A 17,487-nucleotide genomic window follows, 5' to 3' on the forward strand; every position below is an offset into this window, starting at 1 on the left:
TAATTTTTTTTTACAATATGACTTTTTTCATGACATAAATATCCTGCGTGTATGTCTTTCCCAGCTGTTAAAGGTTCTCCATTTTTAACAACCTGATGCAGAGACAAAAAAAGTGGTTCTACCGACTAGTAACTATGTCAGTGTTTCTCCAGAGTAGACTGCATGTATCCCAAGGGCTACAGTGACCCAGAATGAATAATAAAAAAGAAAAAGCGTTTTCAAATAAGTCTGACTTTTTTTTTTTCAATATTACAGTAGCCTGCAAAGTGGTGTTTACAACATCTACAGAGCAAGAAAATTTAGTGAACCTAACTTTTGCCAACAAATCTTAAAGTTGAACTCCGGGGTCCCCCCCCCCCCCCAGTTCCCAACACGTCCCCCCAACAAACATTAGTAAATACATAAACACGCAAGACATACCATTTGTTTGTAGGGCTTCTGTTCTGGAGTGGACTTTGACTCCCTGGCTTTATCAATGTCCTCTGCGGTCAGCCCACTGACAGAAGTGTGGTCCTGGTGAAAGCCTCTTTTCTGTCCAGTGGCTGTAAAAGGTCCTGCAGTGTCCCTGAGATTTCCAAACACAGTTCCATTGTCCATTTTGGAGGTGGGGTCTGGTCGGAAGGAATAGGTGTCTTGGCCCTGGCTACTGTAGACGTCCTGATTGGACTGGGCCTCTGTATGCTGGATTCCATGAGTGTGGCCGGACGAAGGGGAGTACTCCATGCCAGCAATCTCAGAGGTCGGTCCTGAAAAACTGTCAATGTCCTCCACAGCCAGGTTCTCCTGCTGCCCGCCAACTTCCTAGAAAAAAAATATAAATACCCAAATGTCAAAATCTACAAGGTCATAACATAACCATGGGCGAAATCTGGACCTAGGGGTTAGGTTACACTGACACCTTCAACAAGAGGATGTAGTTCATGCATTGGCTGCATGGCTGACAACACATCAAGAGGGAATGGTGCAATTATGCTGGTCCTTCACATTCATTTCCTATCCAGTCACTGGCTTGCAATTACATACAGTACTGTCTGTGCACCCCACCTTTAGCTGTGGTTTCAATCCTCCGACCCTTATGTCACTACATGACACATTTAGCAGAAAAAAAAAAAAAAAACACAGCAAGCTGCAGGCATCGGACACCTCTCTAAGTGCCAAATTAATTGTTGCCAGAGCGGGTAGCTGCACAAACCAAAAAAACTTGAGGACGTACACTTCTGCGTATTATTTGTACCTATAGGTAAGCCTTATTATAGGCTTACCTTTAGGTACTGTAAATATCTCCTAAATGGCACACGTCTAGGAGATATTTACTGTATATGCAGCCGCTTACATCATTGGTGCATGGGCTCTGAAGGAACGGCTACCCGTTTTTTTTCCCCATCAGAACCCTGTGCAGCGTCACACGGCTCTGGCCAGTCACATAGACGGAGACCGTGGACCTGAAAGGAAGACAGGTGAAGATGGATACAGCCTCCAGTGGGACAAAGAGGGCTTAAGTTGCAGATAAGTTTAACAATGTGCTAGCATGCATACTAGCACATTGTTTTTTTTTCTGACCTGCAAAAGTAAAAAGCATAAACAAAAAAAAACAAAAAAAAAAAAAAAACAGCACTTTACTTCTGCTTTAAACGAAGTATAGCCAAAGCTTTTTTGGCTGTACTTCTATGGACCACAGCAGTGCCGTTTGTTCTGCACTCCTGTGACCAGTTTTCAGCAGACAGTAAGCTAAAGCCTGTTGTGGGCCGATCTAGGCTCTGAAATATGGTCAGGATACACCCAGATGCTTTGACCGGCAGCTGGTTCAGCCTCTCAACAAGCCGCTGGGAGACTGAGCCATCCACTCCAGCCACCTCTCCCCACAGCCAACTGTCTGCAACCTGAAGATGAAGGAGCTGAGCGAGCAGTGTTGTTCGATTGCTCTGTTCTGTCTGGAGCCGGCGGGGGGACAGATGAAGAATCAGACTGATGCTGCATCCACCTAGGGAAGTTTTTTTTTTTTTTCACAAATCTCATACTTTTAATAAAATGTGTCAACACTGTCCTGCACACTTTTTTTTTTTTTTTTTACAATGTACATTTATACTAATGGTTACATGCATATATGGACCCTCTGCCTCTAGTCATTCAGAATCAGCTGCAGTTGAGCCAGAACATGAATTAATTACTTTTTCAGGGCGAGATGTAAAAACCAATTGTGTGTAATTAGCAGCATAGCTGGCTACATACTGTTGATATTTACAGGTCAGCCCTAAGCGGGCATAGTCAATATGATCCATGTGCACTGGACACAAATGTCCAAGTGCATGAGCTCTAAATGTAAGTGCAGGCACCTTATAAATGTTTGTACGGCTCAAGTTCACTTTAACATTAATTACAAAAGGCTGCTTTTATCTGTTCTCAGAGTGGTTGTACTGAGAGATCAGTGGCCATGAGAAAATGAGCACAGGGTGCATAGAAAAGCTTTTGGCTGGAATACAGTGTTCTGTTCACGATTTATAAGGGGGGGTGGGGGGTGTTAACATTTTCAAAGAGATAAAAGCATGCGCACAATTAAGGTTTTATTTATAGGCTCAATAACAGACAATGCCTAAATGGATCACAAAAGCAGTCATAGTTTTTCCGAAATGCCTGCTTTAAAAATCACCTAAATATGATGTAGCTGCTGTCCCAAACTGTAGATTCCATGAAGACTGCAACATCTTCATATGAATACTCCATACCTACACTATTAGACCTTTCTGTTGTGGTTGACCACCCATTCCTCCTCTAAATACTCCATTCCCTTGCAAATTTTGCTCTTTCCTGGTTCTCCTCCTACCTATCACAGTGTACCTCCTCTCTACTTCTTTCTGTAGGGGTCCCCCAAGGTTATGTCCTCAGACCCCTTCTCTTTTCCATCTACACTTCCTCCCTAAGGGCTGTACACATGGGCAGAATGTCGGGCGGCATCAGCCAGGTCAATAGAAGCCGGCTGGCATTTGACCCATGTGTGCAGCGGCCAGTCAAACAGAAGCCGAGCATTCAGCTGGCTTGTGTCGAAGAGGCATGACCTGAAAAAGGTCTGCTAATTGGAACCTGATCAGCACTCTTAGCCAATGGCGGACCGGTGTGCGTTTATGGGGGGGGCCCCCCCTGTCAGAACACAATAGCACAGCAGGAGAGAGCATCAGATTGTTAATACAGCAGCTCCTCCTGTGCTCTTCAGTTTTTTTTTTTTCGTTCAGCCCAAGACCTGGAGTATAATAACCTTAAAGGAGAGGTACAGCCAAAGCTCGTTTGGCTGTGCTTCTCCTGTGGATCACAGGAGTACAGATTGTTTTGCATTCATGTGACCAGTTTTCAGCAGACAGCAGGCTGAAGCCGCTGTCGGCTGACGTCACAGAGCCGATCCAGGCTTGGGAAAGATCCCAACCATATGGTCGGGATCCGCCCACAAGCCTGGACAGGCAAAGCGATCCGTTAAGAGGCTGGGCCGGCTGCTCCCAACCCCTCCACAGCCCAGCGCTCCAGTGAGCATGGAGGGAGCAGAGAGCCGGTGACTGGCAGTCACCAGCTCTCTGCCCAGGGAGCTTTGAAAACTGAGCGATCGGCAGTGTTTGATTGTTTGGTTCTAAGTCTTAGAGCCAGCGGGGGAAAGATGCTATATCCAGCTAGGCAAGTATGATTCTTGGATTAAAAATATTATATATATATATCCCATACTTCTTTTAATTATAACATTTTCGGACTACTTTCCCTTTGTCCCTCAGCATTACCACATACTGAGGTTTTATTTAAAGGGTAACTCCACTTTCGTGGGGAAAAAAAAAAAAAAAAGTAAATAAAAGAAATATAGCGTATACAATTGCAACATAAGTCATATTGTAATTAAATGTTATTAAAAATTATCTTTCCTTTTCAATCTGCAGCCGCTGTAACTTTGTCAGTGCAGTGTAATAATATGGCTACCTGGAGTTGTTCTGTACAGTGTGTACAGACCACTCCCCAGAAACATAATTTCCTGCTTGTGTGATTGGTTCACCAAATTTTCCCAGAAGTCTGCACTAAGATACAATCAGATTTCAGGCATCCCCTGCAACAAAATTGTCCTTTTTGGTGTGATACTCCCAATAGGAACACATCTAAAGGGATGCAGACCCTGCAGATTTCCTCATTAGTGCCCTGCAGGTGCACAGCTGAGAGATAATTATGAAACCACTCCCATTAGACCCACTCATCACAGAGGCACAGAGGAACATACAGGGATTTCAACAGAACAAAAAAGGTAGGAATCTGAAACAAAAGGTTGTTATAATCCTTGAAATGTACTTAGATCACCCAGAGGAGCAATGTTTTTTTTTTTTTCCCTCGACAAACGTGGAGTTACGCTTTAGAGTATAAGGCTCAGTAAACACCTGAAGATTCTGCCAGTACCTTTCAGAGACACCCCTTTCCCATTTGTTCCACAGAAGCAGATTTTGTGCTGGCATGGTCAGGTTGCATTTTTTTTGCCTCCTCCCAGGGACATAGGGGATGCTGTACCTGTGCAAGCTGTGCCTGTATCCCTGTAGTCAGCCTGGGACATCACAAGTAGGAGTCACTGTCACAATAACTGCCCATTCAAGGGAGTAGTCTTCTCCCCCGCAGCACAGAGCCTGAAGAGAAAGTCCTACGACTGCCCCCAACAAAAGATAAAAGGCATTTGCAATGGTTTGTTTTTGGTTTAAAGTGATTGTAAAGTCTCAAGTTTTCCACCTTAATGCATTCTATGCATAAAGGTAAAAAATCTTCTTTGCTGCAGCTGCCCCCAGAGTCCCCCTTTTTCTTACCCAAGCCCGATCTGATCCAGCGATGTCCACAAGCCAAGCGGCTGCAGGCACCGTCTTCTCTCAACTAGCTATTAGCTCCTGCTGCTGTCAATCAAATCCAGTGACATGGGAGCGGGGCCGAGTACTGCTGTGTCAATGGAGGAGGTAGCGGGACTCAGGGGCGCACACGCATGGGTGTCCCCAGGGAAAGCGACTTTCCGTGGAGGCACCCAATGAAGGGGGGAGCCAGGAGCGCTGGCAGGGCACCCCAGAAGAGAAGGATCAGGGCCTCTCTCTGCAAAACCCTTGCATGGAGCAGGTAAGTATAACAGGTTTATTATTTTAGAAAAAAAAAGCAAACTTTTACAATCACTTTAACGAAAGTGGACGTTCGCCTATAGCTCTGCTGAAATCAGGGACATTTTGTTGTACCTCCTGTCCTGAAGACCGATCAGGAAAAGGCTTTAAAATTTGGAAAACAAGGAAGACTTCTAAATGACAACCATCATCAAAACAGGTATTGATTAAATGGAAAGAGGAAGAAAAAAGAAGAAAGAAGGACGGGTCCAATTTTCATGCTTTTCAAAACTGGGAAACAAATTTGGCTGGAGTTACACTTTAATTAGCCGAAGCCCAAAAAAAACAGAACTCACCTGCACTCTACCCATAGCGGCACTGAAACGCTCCTCTGCAGCCACCTGCCAGCTTCTGGCCACGTTGGCAACATCTTTGCCTATCGCTGCTTGCCTCAGCTGCCCGGTCTGTACTTCCAGTATGGCTTTACTGAGCTTAGCCAGGCCTCGCATTAGCTTGACTGCATCTCCCGCCATGATGGCTGCTTGCTACTTCCCACACCTGCTGAAAGGAGAAAGGAAAAAAAAAAAAAAAAAAAAACCTGTTACAAACGTTTTGGGGAAAACAAAATGTTTTGTTCTGTTTCTATATGAAGGCAAGTTTATGAACCATTTTAATGATATTTACCAGTGCTGGTTGGGGCGTTAATGTCTCATGCCCCGTACACACGATCCGAAAAACGTACTAAAAATGCCGCATTCGAATCAATCGTACAATAATCGGAACGTTAGTACAGAGCTTTCGAGAGCCGATCAGAACAGTTCATCCGATATTATTCTATCGGACATGCACGGAAATTTTTTTCGTACGATGCCAGATCGTACGATTTTCAGTACACCTATCGTTCGAAAATGCAATACAAATACATTAAAACACATGACATTTCCAAATTTTTATGCTATCGTACGGGAATTTTCATGACTTTAGTAAACTCATCAGATTTGACGTGAGATTGGCATGCAAAAAATAAAAAATAAAAAAAGGGGGGGAGGACGATCATTCATCAGATAATCGGATCGTGTGTACCGAGCATAAAGAGGTTACTTACCTTGTATCACACACAGCAGCATGTATTTAAAGTAGATCTAAACCCCAACTAGGAAATTATTGTCCTCAACCACTGTAATTAACAGCTGCCATCACTTTAGTTTTATTTTTTAATTCCACAAACTGTCGATTTCACCTTTCGGAATTTTATCATTTCTCTACCGCTGATCTCCTCCAACCTCTTTCTGCCACTTCCTGTCTACATGCGCACACCTGCGTCTGCTGCACACCATTGTTCTAGACCAGTTTCTTGATAGTGAGAACAGTGAAACTTGTCTGAACAATGTGCGTTAGCCCAGCCACCGGCCTACACTAGGGTGTCACAGTATGGCAACGCAGGGGAACAACTGGGAGACAAGTGTCAACCTATAACAAAAAATTGCCTGCCCTTCATGGCAGGATCAACAGGGGTAAGCTGATGAAAGATGCAGATTTAAATAGGATTGAAAAAACTTCCATTAACATGGGAAAGGTTTGATGAGATTTTAGTAGGAGGTGCACCAAATGGAAATTTTGGTACCGAAAAGGCAGGATTGCACGTGGCCGAAAACTGAAACCAAAAATGACAGTTAAAAAAAAAAAAAAAAAAATTACATATATACATTAAATATATATATATATATATATATATATATATATATATATATATATATATATATATATATACATATATATATATATATATATATATATATATATACATATACATACACACACACATACATACATACACACACATTAATAAATATATATATATAACAGAAATTATATTTGTTTTAAAACAGAATGTTAAAAGCAAGTGAACATTTCAAACATTCTTTCATTCAGCGAACGTACAAAGATTTTTAGTATGAATATTCTCGTCTGAAAATTGACCCATGTGGCCAGCATAAGGCTCGGTAAACACCTATGCAGTTTACTTTTAATCTGTTTCTGCAGTGCTTTTTCCTGTGCGTTTTGATTTTTTGCACACGTGATTTTGCTGCGATTTGCATTTTTTACTTTTATTAAATGCCTTTTTTTGGCCAATTTGTTGTTGGGCAGATTAAAAAAAAAAAAAAAAAAAAAAATTGCTGAAAAAATGCATTACATGCTTTTCTGCAGCTTCTCCACTGAAGTATATTGAACAGCAGCAGCTGAAAAAAAAGCATGAATGTGAATGTTAAATGAACAAAAGAAAAAAAAAAAAAAAAAAAAAAAAAAAAAAAATTTGCTCTTTATAGTACAAAAAGACTACGATACTGTAAGGGGTTCATTTTTGAACTGTGCAACAGTGAAAGTAATATTTACAGTAGCGATTTGCTCTTTTTGTACTCTAAAGGGCTAATTTGAGTTTAACCCCATTATGTTACTGGTCGATTAATCGATTACTATTTTCATAATCGATTAATTTCTTAATCGATTAGTTGTTACGGCCCAACTTGACACTATTTTGGGACCAGTGACAATTATACAGCGATCAGAGCTAAAAAAAAAAAAAAAAAAAAATAGCCACTGATTACTGTATAAATGTCACTGGCAGGGAAGGGGTTAACATTAGGGGTCACGTGTGTTCCCTCAGTGTGTTTCTAACTGTGGGGGGTGGTACTGACTGGGGGAGGAGACAGATCGCTGCTCCTAAGACACCGCTCCTAAACCATACCTGCCCATTGAAATCAACGGGGCAGCGCGGCTATAGCAGCAGCGCTTTGCGGTGGTTTTAACCCTCTCTCGGCCGCTAGCGGGGGGGGGGGGGGGCGGACGCCTATACTCCTTAAAGCGCCCGCCGTACAGCTACAGCGATTCATGCACAAGTGCCATCCTACGACAGCGGGCGTTTGGCAAGTAGTTAATATAATTAAATTTAGGCGACTATGAATTTGTCGGCCTTTAGTGCAAATAAAGCTCAAAATAAAAAAAATAAAAAAATGTATCCCTTTAAAAATTCTATGACTGTCTTCATACTGTTCCATTGCACTTCCATTGTGGTATTAAAAATGCTGCTTGCTGCATTTTGGGTAAATTAAAAAAAAAAAAAAAAAAAAAAAAAAAAAAAAAAAAACACAACCCGCACCAAAAATGCATTAACGCGCCCATGTTACGTTTTTGATGCTGTTTGAGTCACATGACCTATGAAGAACACCATAAGCACAGTAAAATATTTGGTGGTAAAGTTGCGTGAGATTTCGGTGCCATTATAGACAAAATGCCGATTGGGAAATTTCGGTGCATCTCTAGATTTCAGAGACCGAGTTTAGTTTACTTGAAACAGTTTTTGGTCACTCTTATCCGCATTTTTTGACAATTTGTCTAAGAGTCCCGGCATCATTTATCTGCCAGCCAGGGACACAGAATGTAATAGAAAATGTACTTCTCGCTGCATCGAAAACTGTAAGCCATTCCTAAAAGAATCATGGGGGCTGCCACTGCTGATCTTTCCCTGGCTGATTTACTAAAGTAGAACAAGCCTTATGGCCCTGTACACATGATCCGAAAATTGGACAGATCGTCCGACTTTTTTTGCTTGATATTTGCAAGTAGAAATTGAATAAGTTACTAAAGTCACATAAATTCTCATACAACAGAAAAAAAAAAAAAAAAAAAAAATCAGAAGTGATGTCATGTGTTGTAATGTATTTGTATTTTCGGACGACAACTGTACTGACTAAACGAAAATCGTACGAGGAAAATTTTCGTGCTTGTCCGATCGAATAATATCAGATGAATTGCCATGATAGACTATTGAAAGCTCTGCACTAACGATCCGATTATCGTACGATCGCATCAAAAGCGGTATTTTGCGTCCGATTTTCGGATCGTGTGTACCGGCCATTAGAAAAGTCCTAACAAATTCAGAAGCCCTCATCTGTATGTTTGCTTAGGGTCCCTACCCCAAACATTGAACCAAAAGGGTGATTGAGGGAGACAGACAACCAGCATTACAGAATGAAGAGTAATGGCAGACAAGTGTTTCTTGGTAAAGTTTCCCCCACCCCTTTTAGGGAACCCAGAGACCAGCATAGTTAGTAGCCAGTAAAAATGTCAATTGCAAAATAGGATATCAAATTAAAAAGAAAAAAAAAAAAAAAAAAACATGCCATCTGTAATTTTTAGGCACATAGAGGACCTGGTTCCCAAGATGCGTTCAACTCTGAACGAACGTATTATCAACAAGCCTGAAAAACACAGCAGTTCATAAAAGTAGAAAACAAACGTGCAGCTTCAGATAATGGTCTCCATTGATAAAGTCACTCTACCCCACCCTTAGTGTCACACCAAGAACACAAATTGAGTAACAGTTGAGTAATACTGCATAAAAATGCTGAAAATTGGGCTTTACAGAGAGATTCCGCCCAGAATCACTGATTCAGGGCAGAGTGACATTGTCTGTGCAAAGAAACTCACTCAACCCTCATAACTGACCCCAATGCTAGGGGGAGCGCCCCTCAGGGCCTGGGATTGATGTACTATACCCCAAATGCTGTCATACAAGAGAAAGTTGCATGCTCCTCCATATCCAGAAGCAATAGGTACTTTCGCTGACCGGGGCAGCAAACAAGCAATGGGGAAAAGTGTTGGCAAGTATCACTGGGTCACAAAGGGCACCCCCTGCACAGACACCATCACTCTTCCCTTAAAGCGGTTGTAAATATTTTTAAAAAGAAAGAACAATCATGCCTATACTTACCTGCTCTGTGCAATCATTTTGCACAGAGCACCCCTATCCTCTTCTTCTGGGGTCCCCGGCTGGCGCTCCATGCCCCTACCGGAAGCCAATGATTTCTACTGCTATCAATCTGTCCAATGAGGAGCGATACAGCAGCTGGAGCCGCTGCACTTGTGCACAAGGCAGGATCAGGCTCAGGTGAGAAACGGGGGGGGGGGCTGCAGCACAGAAGGTTTTTCACCTTAATGCAATGGTTCTCAAATCCTGTCCTCAGGGCCCACTAACAGGCCAGATTTTAAGTATTACCTTGGGGAGATGCAGACTAGAATACTGCAATCACTGAGCAGCAAATGAGATCACCTGTGATGTATTTCCGTTATCTTGCACACCTGGCCTGTTAGACCCCATTCACACAGGGACGACTTGTCAGGCGACCTAGTCGCCTGACAAGTCGCCTCCCGTTCTGTACTATGGAGCCTTTCTAAGGGGAGCGACGCAAGTCGCTCCGACTTAGAAAAAGGTTCCTGTACGTCTTCGGTGGCGACTTGGGGCGACTTGCATAGACTTCTATGCAGAAGTCGTTTTGCAAGTCGCCTCGCTGAGGCGACCTGCAAGTCGTGTTGCCCCTGTGTGAATGGGGTCTCAGTGAGTCCTGAGGACAGGAGTGCCTCCAAATACAATCATGAAAAAGGCAACAGTTGAAAGGAAAAAAAAATGGCAGGTCCAATGTAAAAAAAAAAAAAAAAAAAAAAAACACTATGTCACTGGTTCTAAAATTGCCTTCTCTGCTTTCATCACACTGCACTCTGTGAGCTTATTACAGTGTGCATTAGAAGATGCAGCACATCAAATCTAGTCCTTTGGTCCTCAGACTGACTATAAAAGGCCCACCCCTTTTATTAGATTTCAGTTCTTTCAACCATGGAGGCTCAGCATTGCCTAGAGTGGTCTGCATGCAAACGCCATTGGCCAAGAAACACCCCCTCCTCCAGACTGAGATCCACCCACCAAGGTATTTTCACATTTGCGGAAGCCAGCCCATTGCTTGCATCAGAGCGGAGGGCACACTGTACCCTGCCAGCACCCCCACTAGTTATGATCTTCCTGCATTGCATAGAGAAGAACAGAGATCCAGTGATGACTGGTTTTTGACAAGGTTTTATTTCTAAAATTTCAGTATGTTGAGGGGATCGGAGGAACTAAAAAGGAGCAAACTATAAGCAGATTACAATTCATTTTTTTTTTTTTAAATACAAAGGGCTGCCCAATATGTCCGTATAGCTACTACTGTCAAAATCATTATCACCAGTCCTATTGAGTACAAAAATAACTTCAAAAAGCTGTTTTTTCATTTAAATCTGAAGAACTAGAAACAAAGCAGTTAGACCCCTTTCACACTGGGGCATTTTTCAGGTGCTTTAGCGATAAAAAAAAAAAAAAAAAAAAAAGCACCCGAAAGAAGCCTCATCTGCAATCCCAATGTGAAAGCCCGAGCCCTTTCACACTGCCAGCGCCCGAAAAACGCTGGTAAAGCGCCACTTGAGACTCCTTTCACACTGGGGCGTTTTTCAGGCGTTTTTTCGGGCGTTTTTCAGGTGTTTCAGGGCTCGGGCCATCGGCGCACCCAGCCCGGTGGCAAAAACATGAAAGCGCTGCAAAGAAGCTGCTTGCAGGACTTTTTTTGAGCCCCAATGTGAAAGCACTCTGGCTTTTACACTGGGATTGCAGATGAGGCCTTCCTACAGGCGCTTTTTCTTTTTTAACGCTAAAGCGCCTGAAAAGCGCCCCAGTGTGAAAAGGGTCTTAAAGGGTTTTTATCACTTCTATTAAATACAAACAGCAAATCACAGATACCCAAGATCACTACAACTTGTATTTTCTGTTGTTGTACAGGAGTCATGGAACATGGGTCCAGCTACTGACAATATTACATTCCCTTGCGATACAAAGACCATTTCTCCACTTTAATTACCAATTCAATGCAAAGAATTCCACAGTACTACCATTTAGTTCCAATACCCCCAAGCCGTCTCCCTGTTAATTAGTGCACTAGAGTTTCCCTTTAAGTCCCAATTCCTTATCCCCAGAAACAATGAATTGTACGGATGACCTAAACGCCATAATAACAGCAGTTTCCCCTAAAAGTAAAGACTTACAGAGCTTGGAGCCGCTTCTCCCCGCAGTCTGGCCACATGTACAAACCAGAATATTGAAGGGATTTCCAGGAGGAGAGTAGAAATGGTATGAAGTCACTAGAGGGAACGTGCCGAGTATCACACAAGGTACTAATCACAACCAACGTGTGAGGAGCAGACGGCTGGAGTCACAAAATGCTTCAACATTAATCATCCAGACAGACAAACTTGCATCACTGCAATCCCATCACTGAAATTCTGATCTTTACATTTTTTTATTTCTTGCACCCCAAATCTTTTCCCAGAAGTTCCTGTGTCTGCCTTGTACCCCCTAAAAGGGTTTGCAGGTTTCAGTACAAATCTTAAAATTAATGTAAACCCCAACGAGCTTCCATTTTGCTCAGTATTTTGTCTATAGTTTTGCTCAAAAGCGTGCACGCCGGTGGCAGAAATCGTGAAATTTTGCCACTGATATTGAAAATCTGACTGATCATGCCAAGAAAACTGGCTTTTATTCAAGGTTCATGATCATATGAAGCCTATTAGAATTATTATATTAGTTGTTGGCTCCTTTTTCAATCATAACAGAAATCATCCCAAGGTTCACACTAGTGCAATGCAGGAAACCCTGCGATTCAGTGCCGTATCGCACCAGAAATCGCAAAGTGGTTCCCTCGGAGATCTGCAAACTGCTTTGGGTGTCAATGTAAAGTTAATGACACCCCCAGATCGCGGTGTGAACTGTGAAATGGTGCAAGAATCGGATGGCATAGGTGTGAACACCCATACGATTCGGTTCCAGTGCAGACCGAAACAAAAAAGGGTCCAGCACCTTTTTGGTATGTGAATGCACTTTCAGACAGTTTGTATGGCTGAAATCGCATCGCACAGACATCGCATGTGATCCGCACAGCAATGCAAATCACATGCGATGTCTAGCATGGCACTAGTGTGAACCGGCACAAATGGTCCTGATCAAAAATTTCCATACCCTGGAATGTTTGGCCTTGGTACAGAAACACAAAGGTTAAAGCACAGCTCCACCCAAAAGGGAAAGCTCCACTTTTCTGTCTCCTCCCCCCTCCAGCACCTTTTGAGGGGGGGTGGGTACCTGATTTTGACGGGTACCCACTCTCACCCCCGGCTCAGTTCGCAGCCACAAACTGAGCCAGAAGTTTGGCCCCTCCTGCCCCCCCCCCCCCCCCACCCCCCTTAGCGGATTAATTCACAAAGTGCAGCGTGCTTCATGCATGCACAGTAGGAGACCGGCTGTGAAGCCACAAGGCTTCACTGTCCGTTTCCCTGAGTCTAGATGGCAGCTGCAGCACCTGGTAGCCAATTGAAAAATTGGCTCCGGCGAGGACACTACATTTTTTGGACAGGTACATGCCTAATATTAAAAGTCAGCAGCTAAAGTATTTGCAGCTGCTGACCTATTTTTCTGAAGGAGCCGGGAGCTCCTCTTTAATTTTCCACATCTGTGGCTTTTTAAACTCCAGTTAGTGTCTGTGTATGACTAGTCAATGAGTTTGTTAGTTCTCTTGTGGATGCACTAAGCAGGCTAGATACCGAAAAATGGGGAGCAGAAAAGAACTGTCAAAAGACCTGCAAAACAAGGTAATAGCACTTTATAAAGATGGAAAAGGATATAAAGAGCTATCCAAAGCCTTGAATAGGTTCAAATGAACTATTGATGGACAGCGTCATAGGGACCATGACAAAGCACATGCGCACGAAGCACGTCGTCAGGGTAACAGACGAGCTTGCGTTCCACGCTGGTTCCTGGGTCTTCACCCTCTCCGCACTTTCGGCTAACACCGCCCATCATCCAGATCCACCCGTCTTTTCCACAACTTGGCTCTCCTGGTTCCGGGTCCGGTTGTTTGGCCATCTGATCCTTCCCACATGATCAGCACTTATTGGGCAGCATCTTCGGTCTCCTGCAGGCTCCCAGTGACCAAACACCATCAAACGGTCCGCAGCATCATCCCTCTCCACACCAGCCCGCACCTCTGCCTCTGGCCCTCTTCCTTCCGGACCAAGTTTCCATTCTGGACAGCAGGGACATTGGTGGCACCCCCCCATGCTCTATAGTCTGGTACTCTGGATGATGTTAACTCAATGCCTGTGGGACCTCTTAGTGGTATTGTAGGCTAAATTCATTTTTTACCATCTTTTTAAATCAACATTTTGTTTATTGAAGAAATAAAAACCATTGCTTTTATTTTATAGCCATAATGACCATTTCATTGTCCTGATATCAACACATTGAGCGCTGTTCATCAATGGTTCTTTTCCATACCACATCTCCATATGTTTTTTACCAGCTGCACTGGGTTTGGTTATATTATTACACATCTAACTTTGAAGGTATGACCCACAGTTTTAGCGCTCAAGTATTTAAGTTTTCTTTTGTGAAAGTACCGTTCAAATCACTTAAGTGGAAAATTTGGGGATCTCTTGATACCAAGCCAAGGTCAGGTACACAAAGAAAGATTGCAGCCACAACTGCCAGAACAACGGTTTGAGATACAAAGAAAAACCCACAGATAACCTCAGGAGAAATACAGGCTGCTCTGCAAAATGATGGTGTGGCCGTTTCAAGGAGCACAATGACAATACTTGAACACAAATGAGCTACATGGTCAAGTTGCCAGAAAGAAGCCTTTACTGCGCCACTGCCACAAAAAGACCAGTTACAGTATGCCTGATAACTTTGACATGCCTCACAGCTTCTGGCACACTAACCTGCTATTACAAGACCAAAATAGAGCTTTATGGTCACAAGCACTAGGTTTGGCGAGGGGGCAACAGGCCTATAGCGACAAGATTACCATCCCCCCACCGCATGAAGCATGGTGGTGGCTCACTGATGTTTTGGGAGTGTGTGAGCTTTAAAAAGACACAGGGAATCTTGTGAAAATTGATGGCAAGATGAATGCATGTTATCAGAAATTACTGGCAGACAATTTGCATTCTTCTGCATGAAAGCTGCACATGAGACGCTCTTGAACTCTCCGCATGACAATGAGCACAAGTGGACCCTCCAGTGGTTACAGCAGAAAAAAGGTGAAGGTTCCGGAGTGACCATCACAGTCTTCTGGTGCAATTTGCAGCCTATTCAAATAAATGGGTTGTCAAGTCACACTGCAGAGGAATACTCAGGAATCGCACAGGAGCACAGACCGCATTCCTGTGCGATCCTGTTGTGAACCGTCCGTAAAGCCCAAATCTGGGGGGAGAAAAATAGTAAAAATTATCCTTTTGCAGAGCAAGCACAAGAGATGGAGTTACCCTTTAACCCCCCCCAAAAAAAATCTCTCTCTCTCATTTTATATTTAAAATTTACATCATTAAGCTATTTTTTTTAAAAACAGGGCAAAATCATTAGCAAAAGTAAATATATGTCATCTATTTATATAAAAGCAGAAAATGCCCTAATTAAGCCCTTAATTAACACAGCTTAAAAATAGAATCATTAGTGCTTAAATCCACTGAGTCTAGAGGAGTGGAAAAAAACAGAATCCGGTCTGGAATTTCACAGCTAAACACGACTGTCAATTCAATTCCCAGCAAAGAGGTCAGCAAAAGAGCGGATCTATTCTTTCACAGCGCTGAATACAGCTCAGATCACACCTGTATGACAAGCTACCGATAGAAACTACCAATCTCCCAAAGTCTGAACTCCAGGTATAGAAGGACCAAACAAGCAGGGGGAATCATGTGGGTGTAAAAGGGAGGGGGATATTACAGGAACAATATCCTGTGTGTCTCACCCTGCAGCAGCCGGCAGGAGAGAAAACAATTTTCATCTGCTGCAGAGATCCGCACAGGGAATCTGTTATTGTCACCCAGTGCATTGATCCCCCTCCCTGTCCCACATCCAATTCCCCCTACTGTCCGGGGACCCCCCCCCCCCCCCCAACAGGAGAACAGGTGGCATCCCCTTATCAGCCCTGTCTGTATTCATTAATGCAACTTTTTTTTTTTTTATGTAGACAAAGCAAGTACTGGTATTTCACTTGGTGTCAAATTCCTTCGATCCCTATACAGCAGGGCTCATAAAACATGAGGGAGTAGGAGGACACAAACAAATCAGGTGTGCTGCAGGGCAATGAGCATGTTGATAAGAGGAGAGACCAGAGTGACATACAGTGTTGGCATTCCATTAGTGTCCTGCTTCTCTTGTCACTGTCCAGTCACAGGGTGGGGGGAGGAGACCAAGATCAGGTCACATAGGTCTGCGTTAATCTCAGGCCTGGAAAACTGTGTATATTTAGCCGTTTATCTTGTTTTAACAGACAGTATGTGCAGGAGAGAAGGTAATCCTCGGCATTGTGTAAAAAGTAGGTTTAATCCTGTCTTCTCTGATCCTCCTCCCTTTCCACTGTCCCCAGTCCATCTCCTGATAGAGCCTTGGGGGCAAGTTGCACATGCTCAGATTGGTGCGCAGGGCGGATATAAAATCGATGGGGGGGGGGAACAAAACACACAAACAAAACACACAAACAAAACACACAAACAAAACACACAAACAAAACACACACAGGATTTTTTTTTTTTTTTATATAAATCAGATTGTTTTTATTTTGAAGAATGTTCGTTCAATTTTCTAATCGTTAGTGGGGTCAAATCGACGTTCATTTTCAACCACAGTGACAGAAAATGTGGAAATACGGTAATAGAAAACTTCTTGGTCAAAGGAATTTTCAGACAGTGTAAGTGTGGTTTTCATTCAGAAATTACATTCATTTTAAAAACAGAAATTTTCAACATGCTTTCATTCAGTGAATGTACAAAGATTTTTCGAATGAATATTCTCGTCTGAAAATTGATCCGGGTGGCCAGCATAAGGGTCGGTACACACCTATGCAGTTTGCTTTTGATCTGTTTCTGCAGTGCTTTTTGATTTGTGCACACGTGATTTTGCTACGATTTGTGTTTTTGGATTATTTTTGGCCAATTTGTTGTTGGGCAGATTTAAAAAAAAAAAAAAAAAAAAAAAATTGCTTCAAAAATGAGTTACATGCTTTACATGCTTTTCTGCAGCTTTTCCATTGAAGTATATTGAACCAAAAAAGCACCGTTTTGCATTAAAAAAAAAAAAGTCCCTGACCCTTTCCACATACGCAGCGGCTGAAAAAAGCCTCGATGTGAACGTGTCCCATAGGAAACCATGTAAATTAACTGTAGTGTGTTAGTGCAAAAAGCACCAAAAAACACAGATGTGAACCAAGTCTAAGATGTTTCGTAACATAATGGGGTTAATAAAAACTAAAATTAGCCCTTTAGGCCGGGTTTACACTGGTGCGACAAACACTCCGACGTTGGGAGCTCATGTCGCATGACATGTGAAAATCAATGTTTCCCTATGGGAGCCGTTCTAACTGGTCCGACAAGTCGGTCCGACTTTGAAAATGCTCCCTGTACTACTTTGGTCCAACTTTAATCCTACTTCAGCCCATTAACTATCACTGAAGTCGGATCAAAGTCGGATCGCTGTCTTGCATGATCC

General features: G+C 42.9%; 1 protein-coding gene across 2 annotated transcripts in view; it reads right to left on the minus strand.

The window, feature by feature from the left end:
- Nucleotides 1-17,487, minus strand: part of COQ8A (coenzyme Q8A) — a 90,689-nt gene that overhangs the window by 60,991 nt on the left and 12,211 nt on the right. Inside the window, exons 2-3 of one of the 2 annotated variants that reach the window (XM_073628300.1) lie at nucleotides 5,444-5,648; nucleotides 421-801 (exon numbers count right to left, since the gene is read on the minus strand). In XM_073628300.1, coding sequence (XP_073484401.1) covers nucleotides 421-801; nucleotides 5,444-5,620 — 558 coding nt within the window. In that variant the 5' untranslated portion in view covers nucleotides 5,621-5,648. The remainder of the gene's footprint in view (nucleotides 1-420; nucleotides 802-5,443; nucleotides 5,649-17,487) is intronic. The other variant, XM_073628301.1, reaches the window with a different exon arrangement.

The sequence above is a fragment of the Aquarana catesbeiana genome, linkage group LG04 (genome assembly GCF_042186555.1).
Source record: "Aquarana catesbeiana isolate 2022-GZ linkage group LG04, ASM4218655v1, whole genome shotgun sequence".
Classification (NCBI taxonomy): domain Eukaryota; kingdom Metazoa; phylum Chordata; class Amphibia; order Anura; family Ranidae; genus Aquarana; species Aquarana catesbeiana.